Source organism: Paramormyrops kingsleyae, chromosome 5 (genome assembly GCF_048594095.1).
Source record: "Paramormyrops kingsleyae isolate MSU_618 chromosome 5, PKINGS_0.4, whole genome shotgun sequence".
NCBI classification, from domain to species: Eukaryota; Metazoa; Chordata; class Actinopteri; order Osteoglossiformes; family Mormyridae; genus Paramormyrops; species Paramormyrops kingsleyae.
This window is the reverse complement of record NC_132801.1, coordinates 4,583,816-4,595,000: the sequence shown is the minus strand read 5'-3', so window position 1 is coordinate 4,595,000 and position 11,185 is coordinate 4,583,816. Positions and strand designations below refer to the sequence as shown.

At 49.8% G+C, this 11,185-nt stretch overlaps 1 protein-coding gene across 1 annotated transcript in view; it reads right to left on the bottom strand.

The window, feature by feature from the left end:
* Positions 1-11,051, bottom strand: part of LOC111846616 (ethanolamine-phosphate cytidylyltransferase-like) — a 14,003-nt gene extending 2,952 nt beyond the window's left edge. Inside the window, exons 1-10 of the mRNA XM_072711939.1 lie at positions 10,733-11,051; positions 7,482-7,570; positions 6,396-6,557; positions 4,467-4,533; positions 4,030-4,114; positions 3,828-3,869; positions 2,266-2,404; positions 1,848-1,930; positions 984-1,061; positions 521-586 (exon numbers count right to left, since the gene is read on the bottom strand). Of these exons, the coding sequence (XP_072568040.1) occupies positions 521-586; positions 984-1,061; positions 1,848-1,930; positions 2,266-2,404; positions 3,828-3,869; positions 4,030-4,114; positions 4,467-4,533; positions 6,396-6,557; positions 7,482-7,570; positions 10,733-10,854 (933 nt within the window). The 5' untranslated portion in view covers positions 10,855-11,051. The remainder of the gene's footprint in view (positions 1-520; positions 587-983; positions 1,062-1,847; positions 1,931-2,265; positions 2,405-3,827; positions 3,870-4,029; positions 4,115-4,466; positions 4,534-6,395; positions 6,558-7,481; positions 7,571-10,732) is intronic.
* Positions 11,052-11,185: the final 134 nt, after the last annotated feature.

Below are 11,185 nucleotides of genomic sequence, written 5' to 3'. Positions count from 1 at the left end.
CAAACAAAATACAAGACTTTCACATTTTCAGTTTTCTTTTTTTTTATTGCATTCCCAGAAAAATGATCCCTACAATGTCAAAATAACAGGTTTATAATAACCTAATCCACACAGACAGACAGACAGACACACAGACAGACAGACAGACAGACAGACAGACAGACAGACACACACAGACAGACAGACAGACACACACACAGACACACAGACAGACAGACAGACAGACAGACAGACACACACACACACACACAGACAGACAGACAGACAGACACACACACAGACAGACAGACAGACACACACACACACACAGACAGACAGACACACACACACAGACAGAGACACACAGACAGAGACACACAGACAGACACACACACAGACACAGACACACACAGACAGAGACACACACAGACAGAGACACACACAGACACACACACACACAGACACACACACACACAGACACACACACACACAGACAGTCACACACAGCGGTGCTATTACAGAGCGCCCCCCCCCCCCATACCTTGAAGTGGTCCAGCAGGTCCGCCCCGACGGCGTAGGGAGCCCCAATGACCACCTCAGACACGAACTGCCGGAGGAGGACAGGGAGAGAGCAGAGAGAGATGTGGTCTGACTCACGGCTGGGTAACACCACTGGGACAGAGTGTCAGAGTTACTCTTTGTTTCACTTGATATTTAAGATGCACATCAAAGCAGGGGGCGGGGGGGCTGTGGGGTTAACGCACAGGTGTGTGACTCATGATCCATGCAGTGGGATTTTATTGGGGAATGTCATGAAAATTTTATGGGCGGGAGGGATGTTCAGCTAAAATTACACTGCATAGCTCACTGCAGCCAGGCAAGGACGAAGTCAGGAGAGGTGCATTCTGGGAAATGGGAAGTCAGCATTTGTTAGCGTATGTGTGTGTGTGTGTGTGTGTGTGTGTGTGAGTGAGAGAGTGAGAGATGCAACGCGGTCAGCTCACCCTGCAGGCCAGCACGCTCAGCGTCCTCTCGTGGATGTTCATGATGGGGTAATTCTTCCCTTTGTAACGGTTCACTTCCTGCAACATGGAGGAGGACAGAGCTCAGACTTTCTGCACAGCTGCACAGGCAGTGTGCAGCTGTGACCCCCCCTGTGGTCTGTGTGGATCCCAGTGCCCCAGAGCAGTGACTGGGACACTAACTGTGGTGTGAATATAGTGCCGTCCTTCGGATGACATGTAAAACCCAAGGTACAGCACCATGACATAAACTGGCCTGCTAATCATCCCCTGTATCCAACAGGTGAACCCCCTCCTGCCCCTTCACCACCTTATCTACTGTGTGGTGAGCTTACTGGTGCAGGATGGCTGCCGTCACATCATCCAGGCAGGGGCTGCACAGTGGTGGTGGCCGATTCTGTAAAGCGCTACAGAAATTCATGTCCGTGGGACAAAAAAAACCCGAAGACTTTGAGATTATCAGCCTCTGTCCTTAATTACTGCAGCCCCTGGCACCAAATTTCATGTCGTTACAGAACATTTGTGATGCAATTACTGCCAAATCAGACAGTGTATGTCAGCTAAGTATGAATCCACAAGAATGTGCCAGATATGTCGTGACGGCTTTGTCACTGACAGCAACCATATGCAGTGCCATGTGTGTCTCTTTGGGCACGGAGGCACTCAGTGCGGGGGGGGGGGGGGGAGGGGGGGGGGCGTCAGCAGCATTGCTGCGGAGCCTCCAGCCTTCCGCCAAAGTTAATTCCTGATCAGTCGATTCCCAGAAGTTGCCACAGTAACCCAGAGTCAAAGAGAGGTGCTGTTCAGCCGGCCAGCTGTAAACGGTGGGTGGGGGGGTTAACTCACCTGATCGAAGTGCAGTCCTACAATGACGTAGGGCTTCTCTGCCTGCTTGTAGACCATCTCCAGGAAATCCACATGGCCGATGTCTGAGGAGATCCAGTTAAGGTTGCTTTACCCAGGACCGAGATATGAGCCTGCTAACCCCCCAACCAGAGGGGGGCGCTGTGAGCAAAGCCAGCCACGTCCTGTCAGGCTCCTTTGTCACACCACGGATCAGAGAGATCACTGCTGCAGCCGAGTGGCCAGCAGAGGGGGCTAGTGCAACAGTCATAGAGGCTCTTAGCTCCCTTACCTATATACGTCATAGTTCATCATAGAACTACTGTGTCATCAGTCACCAGCTAAAGGTACCACAGCAATCCTCCCTCCCAAACCCACAAAGGCAGCTCATTCAGCCCCCCCAGCGCCTGCCAAAGGGTACGGAAGAGGTCAAAGGCCCCAGCCACGTAGATGATGGTGTCGTCTGGCTGTGGCTCCTTCCCCGAGGCGAACTGGATGATCTTCTGGGACGTCTGGAGGAACTGGGACACCCCCGTCCAAGGACTGTGGCCTTTGGGCCCCTGCAATGACGCCACAGATCAGACACGGCTACACCTCACCGAAATGTCGGAAATGTTACATGTCTGAATTCCCGCCATCCCCTGTGGCTCAGTATGTGGTCCCTGACGATCACCTGCACAGTGACGGCGAGGAGCTCATCACACCAGCTTCCCCCTGCACATTCACCCCCCCCCCCACTCATACATCACCTTCACAGTAACAAACTCACTCAGGCCTCCTCGGGCTGGTTCACAAAACCCAAACGAAACCTTCCTTTCACTGCAGCACCTGACCGGTTTGAGATGCTGAGAGCTGATGCACAGTGTTCTGCTGCAGGCTGCCTTAATGCCGTGCGCTAATCCTACAGCTGTTTGCTCGACTTTCTCTCCTGCTTTGTGCCAGGTGACAGGGAAATTTAGCAGCTCTTCTTACGCCACCATGTGGTCAGTCAATGCAATTACTTTTTTCAAATCACCAAGTATCAATTCCCAGCAAGTCATTTAAATCTCCCATTTAGCAACAGATCCTGGAACGCTAAACCACCCTTATTAAGAGAGGCTTCCATTCTAATTTCTTTATCCTCCTGAGGTCCAGCAATTCATCTCTGTCCCATGTAGAGGACATTGTGTTTTTGCTCATATCTCTCATACTGCATATGCCACTCTGTATATTCCGGTTGTTTCTTAAAGAGGACAGTTAGAGCTTTAAGATGACGTCATGTGACCTTGCCAACCTCCTCTTCCTGTCAATCAATATGATTTCCTGTTTTTAAATGATCTTTTTTCTCCCCCGGATCCCAAGAGACTACGATAGTCTTTCTAATCCGAAAACCCATTTTATGCCAATTACAACTATATCTGTGTGCACCTTAAATGTTTAAGACAGGGCCAGCCTGTGTACATAGCCTTCTCAAACACCCACCGTCTGCCCTGCTGTTTTTACCCTGTCGCCCAGTTTGTTCCCCCCCCCCAAACTCCATCTGGAATGTTCTGCAGCGGAATCCTGTCATCAGTAACTCCACCTGTGATTGTTGTTCCGTTTCACACTCGGACACAAAGGCAGTTTTAACACGCCCTCCACGGCTGCCCTACAGCGCCGCCCTACAGGACTGCGCTCCACAGAGACTCCTTTGTGCTTGGGCTCTGGCAGGAGCAGCCTGCCCCCCTGCCAGCCTCTGCCCCACCCCCAGGTGGTAATTCAACACGTTACCAAAGCCAATGTGGGCAGCGAAGCTTCTCGTCACTGTCAACACCGTTTAATCAAGGAAATAATATTCGCAAGCTCAGCCAGAGAGGCTCATAGCAGGTCACCATAGACCCCAGAGCCAAACAAACCGGCCCTCCCCCCACAGCTGGGACATAGGAGGACTGGGGGGGGGGGGGGGGGGGCTCAAAATGGGGCTCATTTTGCCTGTGTTCCGGAAAATACTCTAGTTTAGCTCACCTTTCCAAAGTTGTCTGTGTGCTGCTGGTAATCTGAATTGTCCTTTAAAAAGAAAAGAAAAAAAAAGTTCAGAATCAGAAAACTCACACAAATATAGTTTAAACATTTTTAAACCAGACTTAGCATTACAGACGAGCAGCAATGTGAAGAGCAGACAGAGCAGGCAGAAATAATCAAACACAGAGAAATGTATGTCACTCACAATGTTGCTGTGGTGGGCTTTGGTCAACAGCAGCATCCGTCCCACCAGGTCTGTGGTGGACACGCCCTGCGTTCGCCGGCACTCCCTGAAAGATGCAGGAGGCCCTGCCCCTTAGCCTGGTGACACAACCTGCCACGCAATGCTCTACAAGTACTCATTAACAGTACTCATTAACAGTACTCATTAATAATACTCATTAACAGTACTCATTAACAGTACTCATTAACAGTACTCGTTAACAGTACTCGTTAACAGTACTCATTAACAGGCCACAAACGACACGCAGGTGGCCCGTTAGCAAATCAAAACGAACTTCGGTGTTTCCCACTTGAGCAAGCGCATGGCTCAAACTTTAAAATGCAGTATTTAACTTCGAAAATCGAGTGAGTGTTCTTTCAGCGAAGATCCATTCTTAATGGCCAGCCCCGCCCTCATACCTATATCTGCCTGACTTTTTCACTTCCTCGTATGTGTCCTTTCCGTCCACCGTAAGTGTGATGTCATCTGCAAGCAACCATCCACAGGTAAGACCAGTCAGACCATGTGTACTCCCATAATGACATAACATTCCATAATACAGCACCATGACATAAAATGTAATGTAAAGAATGATATTTATCTATTTAGAAATTTCCTTGTTTTCCATGAAAACATACACAAAATGAGACTCAACAGGAAATATAGCTAAATAAATAGGAAATAGTCACTGATAAAATTAGAAATAATCACTTTTGAAATTAAAATAAAGAACACCATTATTAAGCTCTACTTTTGTCAGAGTCCTCCATTTGCAGCAATTACTGCCTTGTAGACCTTGTAGATGTCAGATTGTTGAGGTAATCTGATGCGATTTCACCCCATGCTTCCGGAAGCATCTTCCACAAGTTAGATTGGCTTGATGGACACTTCTTATGTACCATTCGGTCAAGCTGCTCCCATAACAGCTCAATAGAGCTGAGATCAGATGACTGTGCTGGTCACTCCATTATACACAGAATATCAGCTGACTGCTTCCTCCCTAAATAGTCCTTGCATAGTTTTGAGCTGTGTTTGGGTCAGTGTCCTGTTGTAGGATGAAACTGGCTCCGATTAATCTCCATCCACAGGGTGTGGCATGGCGTTGCAGAATGGAGTGACAGCCTTCCTTCTTCAAGATCCCTCTAACCTGTACAAACCTCCCACTTTACCGTCACCAAAGCAGCCGCAGACCATCACATTGCCTCCACCATCCTGCGTCTTTTCATTTGATCTGCGTCTCACAAACGTTCTTCTTTGTGCCCCGAACACCTCAAAGGTTCGTCTACCCATAGCACTGTTTTCCCCAGTCTTCCTCTGTCCAGTGTCTGTGTTCATTTGCCATCTCAGTCTTTTCTTTTTATTGGTCATTCTGAGATTTTTCTTTGCAATTCTGCCTAGATGGCCAGCATGCCGGAGCCGCCTCTACACTGTTGACGTTGAGACTGGTCTTTTGCGGGTGAAGCTGCCAGCTGAAGACCTATGAGCTATGAGGCGCCGGTCTGTCAAACTACACACTCTGATATATTTATCCTCAGTTACTCAGTTTCTATTGTGGTTAGAGCCCGTTTGCGCTGCTCTGTGAAGGGAGTGATACACAGCATTGTATGAGATCTTCAGTTTCCTGCCAATTTCTCGCATGGAATAGCCTTCATTTCTCAGAACAAGAAGACTGACGAGTGTCGGAAAAAAGTTCTTTGTTTCTGACCATTTTGAGCTCGTTATCAAACCCACAATTGCTGATGCTCCAGATACTCAACTAGTCCAAAGGAGGCCAGTCTTATTGCTTCTTTAATCAGCACAACACTTTTCATCTTTCTTCATAATTGCAAAAGGGTTTCTAATGATCAATTGTCCTTTTAAAATTATAAACTTGCATTAGCAAACACAGCATTCCACTGGAAGACAGGACTAATTGTTGCTGATAATGAGCCTCTGTACACCTATGTAGATTGCATTACAAACAGCCAATTCCAGCTATGATAGTCTTTTACAACATTACCAATGTCTACATAGTATTTCTGATAAATCTGATGTTATTTTAATGGAGAAAAACTTTTTTTCAAAAGCAAAGGAATTTCTAAGTGACCCCAAACTTTTGAATGGTAGTGCACCTTTTTGAGAAAGTGGGGTCTGAAGCCATTGGGGGCTTAAGGGTCTAACTCAGGGGCCCAGCAGTGACGTCACTCTGCCGACCCCAGGATTAAAAATGGTGACTTTCCTATCACAGATATTGTGTCCCAAACCCCTGAGCCACAGACTGACCCTTTTAAGCGCTACTTGCTTACTGAGCACAGATTTACCGGCCCACCCCCAGGTCATGTGACCACTGGCCACAGCCCCTCCCTCACCTCCATGGACACAGAAGTCGCAGTTGTACTTGTCGAGTGTCTCCAGCGTGGTGACGTACGGCGCGCCCTCCACGATCTCGTCCACCCACTTGATGGCGCGCACCAACCTGTAGCGCTCCTCCTGCGTGAACACGGGGGGGCCCTTGTGCTTCGAGATCTCTTCTGTGGGGGGTGGGTGAGGAGGGAGGTGAGATGGAAGGGAAGGCGTGTGTCTGTGTGTGGGTGCGTACCCTTTTTTGTAGGTCAAAATGCATGCTTATCTTTTTAACATTAACCTATCCCAGGGTGCAGTGACACAGGGCTAGCCTAGCCTAGGGTGCAGTGAGACATGGCTAGCCAAGCCCAGAGCACAATGAGACAGGGCTAGCCTATCCCAGGGTGCAGTGACACAGGACTAGTCTATCCCACGGTGCAGTGACACAGGACTAGCCTAGCCTAGGGTGCAGTGAGACATGGCTAGCCAAGCCCAGAGCACAATGAGACAGGGCTAGCCTATCCCAGGGTGCAGTGACACAGGGCTAGCCTATCCCAAAGCGCAGTGACACAGGGCTAGCCTATCCCAGGGTGCAGTGACACAGGGGTAACCTAGCCCAGATCGCAGTGAGACAATGCTACCCTATCCCAGGGTGCAGTGAGACAGGGCTACCCTATCCCAGGATGCAGTGAGACAGGGCTAGCCTATCCCAGGATGCAGTGAGACAGGGCTAGCCTATCCCAGGATTCAGTGAGACAGGGCTAGCTAAGCCCAGAGTGCAGTGACACAGGGCTAGCCTATCCCAGAGCGCAGTGACACTGGGCTAGCCAAAGCCAGAGTGCAGTGACACAGGGCTAGCCTATCCCAGGGTGCAGTGACACAGGGCTAGCCTACCCCAGGGTGCAGTGAGACAGGGCTAGCCTATCCCAGAGCGCAGTGACACAGGGCTAGCCAAAGCCAGAGTGCAGTGACACAGGGCTAGCCTATCCCAGGGTGCAGTGACACAGGGCTAGCCTACCCCAGGGTGCAGTGAGACAGGGTTATGGTAGTCATTTTTCAGCCCTCCATACAGAACAAGTCATAGCAGGGACTGACCCGCCCTGGATTCTCACCATCAGTGTGAACTCCAACAACAAGGTAGTCGCCCATGGCCTTGGCCTGCCGCATCTGGTTGGAGTGTCCATAGTGCACCATGTCGTAACTGGAAAACATGAGCAGCACCACAGTGGTGGATGAGACAGAAAAGAATGAGGGGGCACAGAGGCAGAGTGTTGCAAACAGGGCCCCCAGAAAAGCAACGTGTGGCAAACAGGGCCCCCATAAAAGCAACGTGTGGCAAACAGGGCCCCCATAAAAGCAACGTGTGGCAAACAGGGCCCCAAGAAAAGCTGAGCTAAACATGCTGCCTTTACACATCTATTATTAATATGACACCGTTCGCTATAAGGACGACAAGCCAACGTGTTTAGCACAGGAACCTCACAGATTAGCAACAGCCCCACTGCTTAGCACAACTAAGTTTAGCTAGCGAGGGAGGGAGGGGGGAGGGGAGAGAGAAAGAGAGAAAGAGGAGAGAAAGAGAGAGAGAGAATCTGGCCTGGTGTCATAGAGGGAGACCAAGAGGGAGACATAGAGGCAGACAGCGAGGCAGGCAGACAGCGAGGCCGGCAGACAGCGAGGCAGGCAGACAGCGAGGCAGGCAGACAGCGAGGCAGGCAGACAGCGAGGCAGGCAGACAGCGAGGCAGGCAGACAGAGAGCAGCACATCGACTTCCTGAACATGGGGCTACATCAGCAGCAACAAAAAAAATACGGGTTAAGGCATGTTTTTAAAATGATGTCCCCGGGAGGTAACGACAGGAAACCCTTTCACAGGACTGACCCCTCTGGGTGTGCGCTTGTATGTGGAGGTGTTGACAAAAACAAACTCTTGAGTCTTGTGTCTTAAACAGTGGGGCCATTAGCTGGTGCAGCTCCCAAACACCCACCCCTCCGACGGCGAGTTGGCCTAGCGGCTCAGGTGTGCCCCCCAGATCCAGGGCGACGGCACAAGCATGGCGTCTGTGTACCCGGATACGAGCCGGGCCAAGATCCATCATCCTGCCCTCATTGTGACCACAGACCACCAAGGACACAGCCTCCAGCCCGATAGACACCCACGTTTTAGAATGGTTAGCCATTTACAAAACTCTGACCCGTTTGGAACACAATGATATCATTAACACATGGGTCACATGACTGGCAGAGACACCCTATCAGAGAGCAGTGCAGATTATACTGTTACAGATGTCCTACTACCGTCTCCTTCAAAGGGATCCAGAATCTGTGTTCAGTTCTCCCAAAACTGACAACTTAAGCGTCAGTTCACTACTGTGAAGAACTTCGAAGAAACTTGTCTGAAAATGTTGTATATAAAAAAAACAGTTCATAAAGGAAAATAGGATTCCTGAAATACCAGGCTGAGAGTGACCGTGACATCACCGTCGCTGAAAGGCTGTAGGCAGTATACCGCGCCAGCGGTTCGCGATGCGCCCGATCCAGCCAGGCTCCAGAGGCCCAGAAGCTCAGCCCGTCAGGTTCTCTGAACAGATAAGCCTCTGGTCTGCACTCCCCTAGGGGCAGACCTGCCATGATGGAGGAGGTATGCAGGAAACCCCCCCCCCCCCCCCCACATCACAACAGCACACCATCACAACCGAAACTAATAAAACTAGGGGCTGACTTTCTGTTTCTTCTTTTGCTATGGATTCATTATCATTGTTCTGCTTCCTCTGGGTTAAAGCTTAAGGCTTAGGGGTATAAAAGTAAACAGTGGGCCGGTGAGTAAAGATCAGAGGCAGAGGAGCACGAATTTCCTGACAGTTCTGTGGGTAAAAGAGCCGTTGCCATAGCAGTCAAATCCTGTAATCCAGTGTAATCTGTCCACCCATAATCAAAACCTCCAGGCCAAACGGGAGCAGCCTGTCCCAGAATGACCGTCGTCGGCGCCTCTCCCTGTACCCAGACGCAGGCATCACTGTGGGTCTCGGCTCACTGCAGAGCCCACCTCGCCGTCCCCAGCAGCCGCACAGGATCAGCGTCTGCAGCTGGAGGGCAGGCAGCGACGACACGCCACACCCAAACCGTTTCTTCTTCATTTAACTCAGTATGACTCTTGATTTCCAGGCTTGTCGGCATGCAAAGGCATCGATAAGATAAAACTTTATTGTCATTGTGTCTACAGCAAAATTTAATGTAACAACCCGCAGACAGAAAAACAGCAGTAGGTACGAAGACAAGTCGTACAAAACACAACAGCCTGTGTTCAGATAGCGGAACAGTGCAAAGACACTAGAGTGGTTTTTGTTCCATGCCAGACACATAGTGCTTTATTCCTACTGCTGATCTGGGTTCAGTGTTACAGGACATTACACTCTATCTAATGTCTAACCAAATGCCAGCAACAGGGGCAGATTAATGCATGAGCTATAAACGTCCAGGCCCCGCCCAGCCTCGGGAAAATAGAACGGCTGGTTAAATCAGCAACACCTGAGTGTCCATGCTGATGTAAGCCTAGGGCCCCCACATAAATTAATCCACCCCCGGCCAACGACTGGCCCCGTCCTGCATAATACGTATCTGAACCAAATTCCCACCCGCACGTTTGACTGGTTAATCAGAGACACACTGACATTTACAGGGCGCCATCTGTGTCCCATTTAAACCAGAACAGGACGAGACGCTGGCCCCCTGGGGCACAGGGGCAGGAAAGCAGCCCTTAAAACAGGAGATGGAGTAACTGTGCACATTTCAGTGGGATCTGCCATTTAAACAATGTCAAGGTTACCTAAGGGTCATTTATATAAGCAAGAAATGATTTACATTGTAGTGCTCACTACATTTTAGATGGGAATGTATTGTAATGTCTGCCAGCTCTTGTCCTAACCCCGCGGACCGACGTTTACACTGTAATTTCCTTACTCCTGTTATCTAGTTAACCCTTGATGTATGGCACATTATACTGTCATTCTCTCGTTACACTGTCATTCCTGTAAAACATGGATAACTTGGGATCTGATGCATTAATGATAATAGCCAAGGGGACGGTGTATGAAGAACAGTAAGTAAAAGTGAAAGTGATATAACCACATAGATAAGTTTATTTTAAGTTAGTTCACGCTGCTGTCAGTTAACCGAAAACAGGTTGGGATGAATGGAGGATGAAGCAATACTTCCAGAAAGTTCACCGGTAACACCTCCCCTAACATCTGCCCAGGGGGCACGAAGGTGTCCATCTCAGCTCACCTTTCTCAGCTCAGGCTTACCTCCAAGCCCCATGGGCTATCCGAATCAGAGCGATCACTGCGTATGTCACACTACTCACCAGCCATCACACCACACCCGGACGGTACGCTTTCGCTTCTCCGGGCTGCGGCCGATGCCGCCTCTCTCCGGCTCCGCGTCTTTCCCCGGTTCGCTCGTCGCGTGGTGACCGTTCTTGATCATTGTCTCGGATTAATTTATAAACGTTGGATATCTTAAGCAAGATGCTTAAAACAGCTACAAATAAATATAGTGATACAATGTGATGACTTGCGGAGAGGACCTGAGGAGGGCGTTAACGATGAGCGCTCCGTTCGCGATATGCCGGATGCGGCTTAGACAAAGTGACACTTCAGCACCGCGGAGCAGCGGCAGCCCTTCCTCCCGGAAATTACGTCATGGAGTCTAATCGAACGATGAAGTCGCTGTGGGCGGTGCCATGTCGTCAGCCCACCCACGCGGACGCTTCAACCTTCGTCACGTGAGTAGTATGGGACTTGTTAATATTTTTCTG